Source organism: Syngnathus scovelli, chromosome 3 (assembly GCF_024217435.2).
Source record: "Syngnathus scovelli strain Florida chromosome 3, RoL_Ssco_1.2, whole genome shotgun sequence".
NCBI lineage: Eukaryota > Metazoa > Chordata > Actinopteri > Syngnathiformes > Syngnathidae > Syngnathus > Syngnathus scovelli.
This window is the reverse complement of record NC_090849.1, coordinates 17,457,366-17,472,204: the sequence shown is the minus strand read 5'-3', so window position 1 is coordinate 17,472,204 and position 14,839 is coordinate 17,457,366. Positions and strand designations below refer to the sequence as shown.

At 41.1% G+C, this 14,839-nt stretch overlaps 1 protein-coding gene across 1 annotated transcript in view; it reads left to right on the top strand.

The window, feature by feature from the left end:
• The first annotated feature begins 497 nt into the window (after positions 1–497).
• LOC125994352 (single-stranded DNA-binding protein 2) overlaps positions 498–14,839 on the top strand; it is a 30,594-nt gene continuing 16,252 nt past the window's right edge. Inside the window, exon 1 of the mRNA XM_049763652.1 lies at positions 498–659. Within this exon, the coding sequence (XP_049619609.1) occupies positions 604–659 (56 nt within the window). The 5' untranslated portion in view covers positions 498–603. The remainder of the gene's footprint in view (positions 660–14,839) is intronic.

Here is a 14,839-nt window from a genome sequence, read left to right as displayed (position 1 = left end):
TTTGCTCGTCTCTCCTCCACCCTCCGTTTTTACCAGTGTTGTGACGCATTCATACACGTGTTTGCACACGTATGTAAATAAACACAGCTGCGACGCAGCCTGTATGTGTTTTATGCACAATCCACAGTATGCGCTTGTGTATGTGTGCATGTATAGGCGGAGGGTGTGATCATAAAAAAAAAGGAGCAGCCAAGCCAGTTGCTGGACGGTTTCAAATTCCCCTTTGCACTGACAGAGGAGGGAGGATGTGAGTACGTGTGCGCGCGCTCGCGCGCTCACTGTACGTGTGTGTACGTGTGCGTGTGAGTCAGGAGAGCAGTTCCAATCAGGGAAGAAATGACAGACAGATACACAGACAGACACACAGACCTCAGAAATGGAAAGCAGAGAGACAGACAGGATAGGGTGAGCAGGGGGCGGAGCTATGTTGGATGGGCGTGGCTTTTACGGCATCACCCGCCGTTGCCTCTGCGAGTGGGCGGTCCTGCGAGAGGCGGCATCCAATAGGAGCGGACGCTGGTTGTGTCGCCATGGTGACGGGGCTGTGCCCAAGGAGGTTGTGATGGGTTGACAGGTGCGTGACAATCGGAGCTCTCTGCAAGCATGTACGCCAAAGGCAAGAGCAGCAACGTGCCGTCCGACAGCCAAGCCAGAGAAAAGTAAGTTTTCTGATTGGGGGAGGAAACTGAGGGTGATGGAGGAGGTGGGCGGGGAGGGTCTTGCGTGCAGCCGCGCTCAGGCTTGCAAACACGGAGTCGCGGGATTCAGCTCCCCTGCTCCGGCTTGGAAAGTTGACCCGCTTGCTTTATTCTAGGAAAGACGGACACTTTGGACGTCTTTTTTTCTTGATTTTGTTCCTTGTCAACATGGTTACACTACAATGCACAGTTGTCTGTCTAATTTTAGGTTTGGTGTGCGAAATATGAACTTGTGAATCGCTTTTGTACAAGCATTTCTAATACTGGCGGATAACAGTGTAATCCACATGCAAAAAAGAAACTACCGGTAGACAGTGCGTGGATGCACATGGAGGAAGTGCGCGCATTCGTCTGCTGCATGCATGTGTGCTCGGAATTCTCGAAAAATAATTCTGTTGTGGAGATTTGCGGAGACGATTTAACGCTAATCGGAAAGTGCTTGTCTTTTTTGTATTCACATGTAGCTAATATAACAAATCTAGGTGCTTATGGACAAAAACATGTTGTCTAACGCACTGTATACGTTTTCCTTTACCATTCGTAAATGTTTCTCTTCTATGTTCTCGTCAAATATTGTTTATTTGCACTGTATTACTGCATTCTGTTGTCAGAAAAGCTTTACAATTTGTTCTTGAAAGTTTTGAAGAAGTGCTTGACTGTTGACAGATGACACTTTTCCAAGTGAAAACTTGGGTTTGAGTAAATTGTCAGTGGATGATGATATGCAACACATTCTGTCAGCCGGCATTATTACTTGACGTATTACGTATGACGTTGCTCTCCTTATAAATTGTATTTATTTTCTCATTTTAAAATATTAATCCCGCTATTCAACTCGTCAGAGGAGAGACATCAGAATTTGGGTGCTTTGTTTACTTACTCGACTTGTTTTTCTGGCTTACTCAGTAGAACAACTAAAACTGTTATCTCTCCTTTGCCCTGTGCTAATTTGATTGAACTGAACACGACAATTGCTGTTCGGTCACAGCATCAGTGTAAAACAAAAAAAAAAAGGTGGATATAATCCATAATCATTTCAAATCTACCCGATTATTTTAGTCAGAAAGAAATGATGAAATAAAGCATAAATTCTACCTACACTTTAGTAACAACAAAGGTTACCCAGAAAAACACTGGAAAAAAAACCCCAACCTATAGCAATGCCGCAATTAATCAACAGGAGCGATCAATTCAATCATTATTTTGAAAATCGATTATTGGTTATACTAATTTTTATTAGCTCTCAAAACAACCTCGAAAACAAGTGGAATGGAGAAATGAAAAATATATTCAAATCATCTAAACAAATGCAACAACTTCCTAAAACAACTTTGTACTTTCTTTTATGAAATTAGGACTTTATCAACATGTCAAAGCAGTCTAATGACAAGTTAGTCCATGAACTATGTACTGTCCATTCAGAAGGTCTTGAAGTTGCATCAATGCAGTTACCGAGATGCTAATTTCATCATCATAGGGAAACTCGCTCCATTCTGTTTTTGACACTCGAGCGTGGTTGAAAATGTTAAACTCTGTCCTTTTTTTAATTTTTTAATTATGATTTCTACTGCAGGCTGCACAGTAGACAAGTGTATCACATCTTAACAGTTATGTGAGAGGGTTGGAATCTTTTGTCTTTTCTGAAGGGCACTTTCAAGTTTGCGTACTTCCTCCCACATTCCAAAATTATAGGTGTGAATGTTCATGTCTGTCTCGAAATGTGCCATGCTAATGACTGGCAACCAGTCCAGCGTGTAGCCTGCATCTCAGACAAAGCCAGCAAGGATAGGCTCCAGCTCACCCGCAAGCCTAATGAGGACAAGAAAGGAAAGATGGATGATTGAAAAATTACCTTTCTCCTTAGATTGGTAGGAAGAAATACATGGCCCTTATGCCTGATAGGAAGGGGTGTTCCTTGAGAATGAACAAATTTGGTTCCTTGCCCAATTTTTGTTTTCATAAAAGATTTGGTTCAGTCAAATTAATATTAGTGTCTCCTTTCTTGATTTTTTTTCAAATAGTTCTTCCTTTTGCGTTGCTTACTTTCAGTGTGTTGCGGTCTACACTGTTGCACCTATAAGATCTTACAAACTTCTTAATTTTACTATATGGATTAAATACATTTTGCAGTTATCTGTGCACAAAAAGGAAGGTTAATCTTGTGCGCCAGTGCCAAGGCTGTGACAAAATGCAGGACTGTCTGACAAGATGGAAACGCTGCGAAAGGCAAAAGGCAGGCAAGGGCGAGATTAATTTCGTTCTTAACAAGCTGCCTTGTTTATCAGTGGCGTGTATCAGAGAGGCAGAGCGGGTCCGACTGCTGCTGCCGAGCCGTTGTTTCTCATTTCTGCTGCACAGCGGGCCATCAAAGAGCGAGCGAGGGCGACACCAGATTAGAGAGCGAGAGAGAGGGAATGAGCTGGGGTGATGGAATTTGCTGGATCATTAGTTCATTGGTTGTAGTGTTGACCTCAGGATGGACCCGTGCAGGCTCACATACATGCGTTTGAAATCTAAATGCATTTGACCTCCGTGTAACTGCTCATCTGATGTGTCCCGTGTGTCCTTGGTGCACATGCACATAAAATGTGCTTTTAAAATAACTCACAGTCTGCACAATGTGCCTGAGATTTGGGTATCGACAAAAGGAGACCGCATTTTCTCTTCCTCCGCAAATGTTGTCCACATTCGTCTTTTTAATAGGCGCAAATGGTTTTAAATAGCAGCAAACCTCTTTGTTCGGGATAACAAAACAAAGACTTTACAAAAGAAAGACATCCACAGCTACAATTAAATCTACAGGTCGCAAATACCCCCAAATGACCTTTTTGTGAGTGATAGGTGCTCGTTAGTGAACCAAATAATTACAGCAACAACAAAGGCGGCAACAGATGACGTGCACATACTAGCTCTGATCGGCTACACCATTAAAAGTGGCCATAAATCCTCCATTTATGAGGATCATAATGTTCAATTTTATTTGGAGAGAGGTGTTGATTTATTTTAGTGCTCTTTTAGGATGTTGCGATTTGCTGTAGAACTGCGCACAGTGATACCGAAAGGTGTTCCTAATATTTTGTATGTGCCATAAAGCAGTGACCGGAGTGCAGCCATCAGAATCCACCCTTTCATAAACATGTAATGCAAAGGTTTTGGCTTAATTGACAGGTAAACGGCTGTCAAGTCCTCATTGGCCGCTGTAGCAACCACAGGCTTTCCCTGTGATTACGCTCTTCCTCATACTCTCACTTGATACATAGGGCATTTCCAGAATCAGGCTTCGTGTGAGTGTCTGAGGGTGAGCTGTGGCTAATAGCAGCTCCCGCGTCAGTGTAGGGGTGGCATTACAATAAGTTAGTATTCTGTAAAGTCCCACAATACTGGAAGGAGCAGCAATAGGTCGTAACAGTGAGAGCACGCCTTAACCAGAGGGCATATTCAGACAAAACCGCTTTATCGTACCAAGTGCTGACACTGTTCCCCACTGCCCCTATGCTGCACTCATTCATCCTTCAACATGTTCACCACCACTCTCTGATGCAGGACTGCATAAGTACATCTCCCATGATTTTCACTCACACAATATTAAAATGAAATTTAATATAGTCTGTTTTGGAAATTATGGAATGTATTTCAAATGACATTTGTTGATTTTCATTTTTTTTCCCCAAGCAGTTAACACCACAGTTATTTAGGCAGGCCTTCCAGTCCGATTTAATGGGGTTTATTTTATTAGCTGTATGATGTTTGTAATTCCGTTTGTGTGAAATAGTTTTGGCATGCCACAGAGCGTAGGCGATTCTAGTCCATTTTGGGGGTGCTGAAATAAATCAAAGCACCCCCAAACTTATGAGAAATGTTAAAAACTACTGTCAGTCCTTCTTTTAAAAGATAAACCATGAAGTTATTGTACCACAACTGTTTTGTTCACTGGAGTACATTGTACCTTGAGGGACATCAATATTTGACTTCCAAGTGTGACGTAGCGAAATCCGGGTTTACATAGTGTGTCACTGTATCATGTAAGGTGAAGATGTTTTGCTTGTTCAGTATGTTTTACAGTTTGTTTGTCGCAACATGACTTCTCCGTCTGTTCTGTCAATCAAGTGTATGTCAAGGCCTGCACTTGATTGCGATTAAGAGTGACAAGACATGGCCGCACGTTGTGTACGACAGTTGTTCAACAAGTTTAACAGTACCCCTAACTGACAAAATCCACATACAGGAGGTCTGGCTTCGTGGCACAACGTTTTCATTACATTACAACGGTACAACTTGTGGAGCATGCATGCCCAACTTAACATAACCACAATTAAATAATTAAAATCATATATGATAATAATAATTAAAATGTTTATTCTACTAGATTAACAGTAAAAGCAATCATCATACACCGCATTTGTATGCATTGTTGTTAAGTCTGAAATGCAGATGGTATACTGGTGGAGGCCTAGCTGTTCATGGAGCTGTGGCTCATCATCGCACACACGAACAAACCACCCACGCACGTACGCACATACGTACGCACACACGCAATCATGCACGCAGACACACAGCCCACTTCTGAACCAAGACGCTTATAAACTCCACCAGGAGGCTGCCATTGTAGGCCGAGGCACTGCATTGCATGCTGGGAGTGTCTCCTACAGAAAAAAATAGGTTGCCAGTCTGGCTCTGATGGAATGAGTTTCATTACAATGAAATCAGAGCAGTGCACACACAACACTTGCACACATGCACCCCCCCCCTTCACACACACATGCATTTGCACACTCATACACACACACATGCACTATTTAAAAAAAATCTGATTATTATTGTTGTTGTTGCTAACAAGTTACTTTTGTTACACCCTGTTAAAAAATAATAATAATTGAAATGTCATTTTTTTAACCGCCCAAAGTTTGAAGTTGACTAGGTAGGAGAGCAACTTAACGAGTGCCTGTCAGCCTAGTGAGAGTGACAAGTGTAAACCATGTTTCAGGTGATTTCAGGTGACGCATGTTGTTCTGTTGGTTTGACCCATCTGGCTAAAAAACAGCAGGCTTTCTGAAAGACAGTATTCACATGAGTGTTGGATAACAGCGGTGAACACACGGTGTTTGCAACTCCGTAAACCCAGCTGAGTTGTCTGCTTCCTCCATATGTTTCATCCCTCATAATCAATCACCATCTGTCCTCCATGCTGAATGGGAATGACAATAGTATTATTATTACTTACACAGCTATGACATGTGACAATCCACAACAATAACAATTTGAAAATCACAATTCCACTTCGTAATAGTTAAAGGCATCACTCCAAATGTTGGCGACTGAGTTATTGTCCATTTAATGTCTCTCATGTGCTCAGCTTCAAAATTCTGTAGTTACCATGGACAAATAATCACATAGACCAACTTGCACACATTGGAAGCGACGCATGCACCCAAGTGTGGCAAAAAGATCAAGACAAGGGTGATGACAGCTTCTGAAATTGTCACTGAAGATGTATTTGAACCTGCTAAACACACCGGCGCTGCATGCTAAAAGTTGCCTTTCATCCGCCGGCATCCCCGAGCGCTTACGGAACTATCAAAGCCAGTCGCAACATCCTATTGAAGGTGGGTGTTTTCTTTGTGTGTTCCTCTGATGAACACAAACAGACGTGGGACAGGGAGACGTGTCAGTCAAGAGACGGGAGCCTGTCAACGGGTACTGTAAGCCTCTGGGTCCTTGGGAATGGATCAAGGCTACAAAGGACCTCATTCGGCATCAGATGGCATGCGAGGGGAAGAAAGGTGGCGAGGGCAGAGCATCCCCACCGTCTTTTGTCACACCTTTGAAAAGATGGCTGAGTGAATTTATCAATGTTTGTCCCTCGGGAGCTGGTGGGTGTCCTCAAGTGCTTCTGTTTTAATTAGAAACCCGCCATTACTTCTCCCTTCCCTCCACTTTACCTCCTTTTTAATATATCTAATTGTCACTTGGCTCTGTAAAGGAACGCCTGCACTTTTCCAATAAGAAGACAGCACTCTGGGTGAGACACTCATGATCTGTTTTGTTGCCATTGGCCGTGTTGTTAGCGGCCGCATTTGTGGTTTTCTCAGGAAGTTTTGTGTTGGATAGTGGAGACGACGCATGTGCTCAGCTCTACTGTTAACCACAGCAGCACGCCAGGGATGCGCACGCCCTTGGAACACTTCCTGTAACTTGAGCTACAATTGTGGAAAGAACACTCACAAACACTTACACCATACAGGCTTCATAGGCCAACAGCAAATTTTGGTTTGATGAAAACTGAACATTTGCTTGAGAAATTGCCAATATAGGCAAAGTCTCGGATTAAAAATGTAACATTGATGTCACAAGTTGCAGCATAACAGGGTATTGTGAATAATTAGGAAAACGAAAAATACCATTATTCTGGTGGTTTGGAAACACAACTGATATTTTATAATAATAATAATATTAAAAATAACATTATCAATAATAATAATGATGATAATAATGATTATAGACTGTTATGGAAATTATATAATTGTTAATAATCCCTAACTCATCCACTGTAAATTGCATTAGCTGTTTGAGAATCTGAACAAAAAGAGTATGTGCCGAATAATTGAACTATTACCAGTGTGTGTTTGCTAACATAGCTGCTGTGCTTCGTGTGACGACTGCTGCTGATATTCCACCGTCATTGATATGCAAGCAGCATAGCACCGACGCTAGTGCAAGGTTAAGCATGCATGACGGCCAGGTTTAGAAACTGCTTAAGACATGCAGACTCTTTTTTTTTTAATCCTGAAATTACGTCTGCATATCCTTCCATTGGTGTTTTTACACCCCTCTCTCCTTTTATGTGTTTGGTTGAGCTGCAGAGTTCTTCAGCTTTACCATCCTCACTCGACTGCGCAGAGGTGTCTGTCTCCAGTCCCGATTAAATCCTTGATGACATTCGACGAAAAAGCACAAAACATCACCTTGCTGAATTTTCAAGGTCCAGTTCTGTTACTCAGGTAGAAATGCTAAATGCAAAATGCTAACTGGAAAAAAAATCGGTCTCCTCCTTGATCCTAATTCTTCACTTTCCAAGACATATTATATATATTATTTTTAAGCCCACATCAAGCAAGCCCAAATCTTTTCGCCTTGATTATTTCCATGCTGCGTACAATGAACAACAGTGCAAATGTTTAACTAACAATGGGACGATTCTGGCACATCTTGTGGAAATGTCTGGTCTAAAAATGATCAGGCCAATCAGCAGTATTTGAGGTTATTTGCTATTTGAGCACTTGACGGGCATTTCAAGGGTGGCCTTTGAAGAGATGATGAGGAAGGACTCTCCCATAACAGCCGTTTTAAATCGTAAAGTTTGGCTCACCATTATGTTGTCCAAAAGAAATAAGACTCAAAGACATTTCAACCCAAAGAGTTGAAAACATCTTGATTGCATGGTGTTGGTATTTCTTTTCTGCATGTTTCATTTGAACAACATGCAGACGGATGGGCAACGGAGCTAATGTGAGAAGAGAGCATCCCATAGCATCAGATTTCCCGTTAGGGTGGGGGAGGTGTGGTGCTTCAGTTTTACGACACAGCCACGGAAGCAGATTCACTCTCACACGAGTGCAGATTGCTTGTGAATTTAAATGAAAGATTGTTCATACAAAAAGTAATTTACGGCATAAAAACATGATGTGGCATGTTGGAGCAAGTTAAAAAATGTGACAGTCATTTTGTATTGGGTGTCGATTATATTTTGATTTTTAAACTTACTTCTTCTCATGTTTTGGAGGTTGCTCTTGTTGTTTTTGGAGCTCCAAAGGGCAAACATTTGAAGAGTACAATCATTCATCCGACATGATCCCTGACTATAGTCTACTAAGTTCCCCAACGTCATGCTTGTGTTGAATTTAAGATTTACTGGAATATTGTGGAGACAAAGTTGAACAAGGAAATCACTCCAAAAATTCATTTGTGTTCTTCCATGTGTGAAATTAAACAAATTTCCCACGAGAGGTGGCTCAATCTAAACAAATCAAAAGCAATGAAATGGAACTAAAATCAAGGAAAGGATGCATTTACTTCCGCTTGTATTCCACTCAATCCCTTTTGAATCCCCTTCCTCGTGTACTTTTCTTCCCTTAGTTCAGAAAAAATGTTCACGTCACCAAGCCATGATTTGTTTGAAATATCATTGCATTGGTCTCTTTAGCTGCTCAGCATTTGCGTCTGTTGCTCGTGCGCTACGATAAGCTGGCATTTCCTGTTATCTCAACCGTACGCATTGTTGTCTGCGCTGTGAGACAGTGGAGTCTCGCCGCTGCTGACAGAACAACAAGCGTTTGGCTGGGCCTCATTGTGTGAGGGTGATTGCTTCGAGGTGTCTTTCCTCATTGTGTTGTCTGCTCAAGTCTTAATTCCTGCCACAGTGATTTTCTGCTTCCTGCCAGTATTGCACTAAAGCCCACCGACCAATCAAGCGGCACTACTCAGCAGTCACAGAGATTCACTGGTGTGTTATTGGTCTCTGTTGAAGATAAATGGGAGTCTTTACTACAAGTACTTGTTGCAATTGATCTTGTCATTCATAGTGTTTTGTTGAATAACTACCAAGTAGTGCGGCCATTACAGATTTGGCACAAGTAAAGTTGATTTACATTCTGCTTGTGTTAGGGGAGACATTGATTCATCTGTCAAAATGTTTGATTTAATCTGTTTGTCAAAATGGAAATACTTGTGTTCTTGCAGAGTTATGATTGAAGGATGCAATCTGGTTTGATTGATTGACAAATTCCATTTGGAATGATTATTTACAAGCACAGTGATGAACAGAAGGCTCTCTATGCAGTTAACTGATTAAATTGATTTTTTTTAAATTTCTTTAACAGGCAGGAACATCTCCATGGTGTCAAGTCCGGTTTCTGTGTTCTTCTTTAGAAGACAAACTGAAGCAACAGTGCCCCTGCTGGTTGCAATTGAACAGTGTGTTTTATTTTTGCCACACTGTTTTTGGGAGACAATTGCATGCAAATGAGCAAATTCTTAGCAATCAATTAATGAATAATGTCATGTTTTGGATGGATGGGAGGATACTGTTTTTGGGTGTAGTCACTGTGCACCAAGGTTTGCAGCAACGGTTAAACTTGTGGTCCCTGTGGTATCTAATCTTGACAAGGCTTGATATGAATACTGCTATCTGTAGGTGTTTTTTTCACTGGTCTTGCCGGGGAAAAGTCAGTTGAGGTCATCACTCCATGACAGCTGAGTTTATGACTATTCATGTGCTTGTATGTTGGATGCTACCGTCAGAACTCACAATGGATTTAATAGTTACGAACGTATTAACGTGTGCTTACGATCCTGAAGATTTTCTCCATACAAAAATTTGGTGTGCAGGCTTTGAAATACAACTGAAAAGCACACGTTACTTCTTCAAAGAAAAAAAAGAAAAAAAGACGACATTCCAAAACCGTTTTGATCTTCCTTTTAAACTTGATTTTTCCGCATTTTCATTTTACATTCACTTGTGCCAAAGGTTAGTGCTAGAGGCGAATCCTGGGATACGAACTTAATGAAATGTAAACAAAAGGTGAGCCAAACAACACATGACTTGGTGACTATTCCTCCCATTCAGGATATGAACTTCATTCTTTGGATTTAAACTCTCATGTGTGACCTTTCCACTTGAGAATTTTTCTTTTTGCAGCGTGGGGCGTTTCACAGAGAGCTGCTTCTTTACTTTCAAGTCTACTGCTGATTACAAACATTTTCTCCCGCGTCAGCAACCAGCCTGATGTTGTGGTTGAGCTCCACCACCACAAGCTGGATCGAGCCAAACAGGAACAACTCCGTCCAAATCTCTAGAAGCGTCACTAAGTGCTGTGGAAGTGATGGGGATAAAGACTATGACAAACATTTGCTCAGCAAAGCTGTGCCTAAGACAATTTCAGTGCAGACAAAACATGGAACACCAGCAGATGAAACAAAGTATATTTGAGTACAAACGTCTTCCCTTCAGACTGCTTCCACGCGGGATTATGACGTGTCTCGCTAATCTTCAAAGCTGGAGTGAACTTTTCGCTGCTCCTCCCAACACTCAGCTCCATCCCAAACCTGCTGTAGGAACGAACGTCTGAGAGAAAACACTTTATAGGAATCGCACTACAAGCGAGCTGCATTTAGCAGGAGCCATTAGAGAGACCTCAGGGGATTCCTTGGAAGCATAATGGAGACGATATAGATTCAATTTATGATCATCAGCAAAAATGCCAATTAGGGATGCATCCGTGATATATAGGCACAGCGCTCAGCCACTTGGAGATGAATCGAAAGCATCGGTTTGCTAGATAAAGCAAGGAGGAGAAGGGAGAGGGTGTGAAACTAACTTTATTTCCATTAAAAGTTCTTTAGTAACCAAAACTGTATTCTTGAAAAGATTCAAAATGGTTGAAAACAAACCAAAAATATTGACAGTTGATTTACTGATCTTCCCCCTAAGAAATAAAACGGCCCTAATAAATATTACAATAGACAAGATGTAAACACTAAAGGACTCTAGTAGCAATTATAATCAAATAATCATTTCACCAGAATTTTTCCCCAGCATTTGTTCACCCATACAAAAGTGTAAGCTTGAATAATTGATGTCTAGCCAAGAGTTGAAGGTAAATAAAGACCAAAGCAAGCCAGCAGACTTTCAACAGCCGTGTAACCTCCTTAACGGCATCCTTTCGGTTACACTCTTATCTCCATCAAGGTGAAATCAACATTCCCATTTGCTAAACGTGTACGCATGTTTACAATGTGGTGCTCCTTAGTTTTAGCTCCCAGGCAGCCGCATCGCTCCTCTCGTGCCCCGTTTTGACCTCCTCCTGCTATGCTCCCCTGCTCCTTTCATTAATCATTTACTCTCTCGCCACTCGCCTTTCTCCATCTTTCTGTTTTGTCTGACTTTTCGTCACATTGCCGCTCACGTGTATCGATTTATCTATCGGTTTGCGACGGACCAACCAGACTTCCATGGACTCCAAATGCATCACTTTGTATACATTATGTGCACATTTGCTCGTCTTGGGTAGTAAACACAGCGGCAGCTACTGCGAATGCGCTTGCACCTCGTCGTCCCCTGCACAGATTCAATTATACTTTAGTGGAATGATAATGCCGCAGGGATTAATCAAGTGCAGCCTGATTTTCCTCATCAAGTGTTTGGCCTGCAGAGTAGTAGAATTCCTAGACTGTTTGTTCATAAATATTCTGAAGATACTCTTTGCCGGAAAAAAAACAAAACAGATAGCAAAGGTTGTTGTGTGTGTTTTTTTTTTTTTTTTTTTTTTCCCCGCTGATGTTTTCTTGAAGCACCGCATTTCAAATGAATTATTCAGCGTTTTAATGGGTCTATTGCTCATCTTGCCTCAGTGGCCCTGGCTTTCTGCTGCGCCGTGCCCCGGCGCCCTCTCATGTCCGTCTGCTTTCCCGGAGAGCCGCTCTGACCCGCAGAGGATGCTCCACTTTAATGAATGAAGTGGAGTCATTTAGCGCGGCTCTTAATGGCACATAAAGCCGTGCTGCGAGCCTTGATTAATCAGGGAAAGTGTTTGGCCCTCACTCGCCGGGTTGTCCTCGGCGGGTGCGCTGGCTTGATCACCGCAAACTCTTTTGTGAGGGTCCCTTGCTTTTTGAGTTTTAAGAGCACAGGTGCAAAGCAGCTGGAACTCACTTCATCCACAGGTGGCGTGTCTTTGATGCCGGGACCTCTGTACGTTTGAGGCTGGCACTTTTGAAAATCTCCAAGTTTCTGTGTGGCAGACGTAAAAAATTTTGATGACATGGAAAATTCTACTATGTCAGTATATGTAGATTTTGGCCAGCAAGGGTTAAAGTTGCTTGAAAGCTTGGTGCTTAAATTTTCTGACTCAGTTCAATGTAGAATTACTGCTTCATTCTTACAATTTACGTAAAACTCTGGAAATTCACAAATAAAAAAATAACGTGTGCATATTCCAAAGCATGTATGTGTGTTCCATTTTCCTTTTTTCTTTTAACAAATGTAGCCAAGTTAAGCCTTAATGTTGAAGCTGAGTCGAATTTTGTGTGAAGTGTAGAAGGAGGTCACAGCAGGGTGTTATGCTAAGTAAGCTGCTGCTGCTACAACATTTAGAATTGGAACATGCTTGGCTCTCACTCTCAAGTATTCATCTCATGGGCTAGACCTTTGTGCTCCCATATGGATTTCTTTTTTCAGGGTCTTTTTGATCTTCTCTCTCAGTGTGTCACATAACGGACCTGGGAGACTTTCATAGTTACGGGATGGAGCCTGAGGACAAATGCTTCTCATGACAGAACAGAATATGAGTTGAACTATGTTGGACTCATGCTCGTGTCCCGAACTTGATTAAAAATATAAAATCTGGAGATGAAAGAACAAAAAGGCAAGATTAGCGATTTTTATTATGATAAATATTATTGTTGACTCATCGACAAATCAATCGATTTAACCCAATTTAGTACTTGGAGATAAACCAAGCTTTAATTTCCTCCTACTCCTTTTCAGACCGACCGTTAATAAAATTAGATATTTAGATTGCAATATTTTCATTCCTTCGTTTTTTTTTGTACTACTTGTTCAAAATAAAATGTTCAACCAATGTCAATCAAAAGTAAAATCAACAAGGCAGTGCTGGTCTTCGTCTTTAATGTGAGATTGCAAATGAATTTTGCAAGATTATGTATTATTATTATATTGATAATTTGACTATTGACTGCATCTGCTTGCTACCTTTATTTAAAAAAGTCATCTCCCTTTATAGTTGCCTGTTTTTTTACCCAGCAGCGGCAGCAGCAGCCAGAATAAGTGTTGGTTCCAAATATGAATTTGATTAGATGTGAGTCAGAGGGTACACAAACACTTCAATATGAAGGAGAGAAAGGTCAGGCGGGGATCTTAGAGCTGGTTCACCCCCTCCACTTACTCACCTCATACTCAGGACGACAAGGCAAACTGGAAACCTTGACCCTGGTTGAAGTTGTAATTAATGATAAGTGGTCATAACATGGATTACCGGGTTAGGCCATACGATTGTGTCGATTGTATCCAACAAAAAAAAAAAAGCCTGAGTTGCAAATTGCATCAACTGCCTTTCAACAATTACTAATGCAAAGATTATTCATACTGACAGTTTGTTTAATTGCAAGAAGCCATAATTCTCTCATTTTATTCTGTCAAATATGGAGGATTCTTAACCTTGAACAGTTCCCCCTCCTCTAATCCTTAAAGCTTATCTAGGCTCTGTATTTTGACTGTCTGTCAGTCCACTTCCACATAGCGGAGAGCTTTTTATCAAGTGGGAAAATTTCAAATTAACAACCAGGCAGCAGTGCGAGCTAGGCCAGTGTTTTCCAATCCTTTTTTTTGGTGTCTTTTAAGGAAATTAGCAGCAATGGTGTTAACGTTTGGTCGATATTAAATTCGACAAGGTGCCTTCAAGTGTTACTTTGCATTCGGCTTATCAGTCCTCTTCCAGCTCTACCCAATGTTGCTGTGTGTTTAATAAAAAAAGAGATAGGACTCGGAGAGAGAGAGGAGCTTGATGCCTGATTTATGTCTGTATGGTTACTATGCATTTAAATCAAGTTTGGAGGCAGGGATGGAATTCACCTCTTCTTTGTTTTTCAAAAAATACTTTGCCGTTACCTTTCTTCTCTGCCCCTTTATGTTCGATCTCACTCTTTCATGTGCTGATATGTCACTATGAATTTTTGGAAAATAAGTGTACGGTCAAAACTTACAATCTATCCATAATGCCGTTTTTAAAATACATTTACTTCCATTATTTTGTTGTTGAGAAAAAGAGATGTATCATCTGCCAACAAATGTTTCCCAACATTGCAAAAGCCAATAAAAAACTTTTCCATTCTACCAGTATCAGGTAATTTAATTATTTCAAATGTATACAATTAATTAATTCGCATCTGCAATTGTTTTTTTTTCTTCCACCTGCAATAGTTTTTCTTTTATGAGCATATTGAAATTTGATTAGCTTGGAATTCAATTAAACTGCCAGACATGAAAGGTTCATTGTTGTAGATTATCTCCCCACTGCGTATTCTATATTTGTTTCAAAGAAAGGCGAGTTTGATTTTGAACAGTGAAT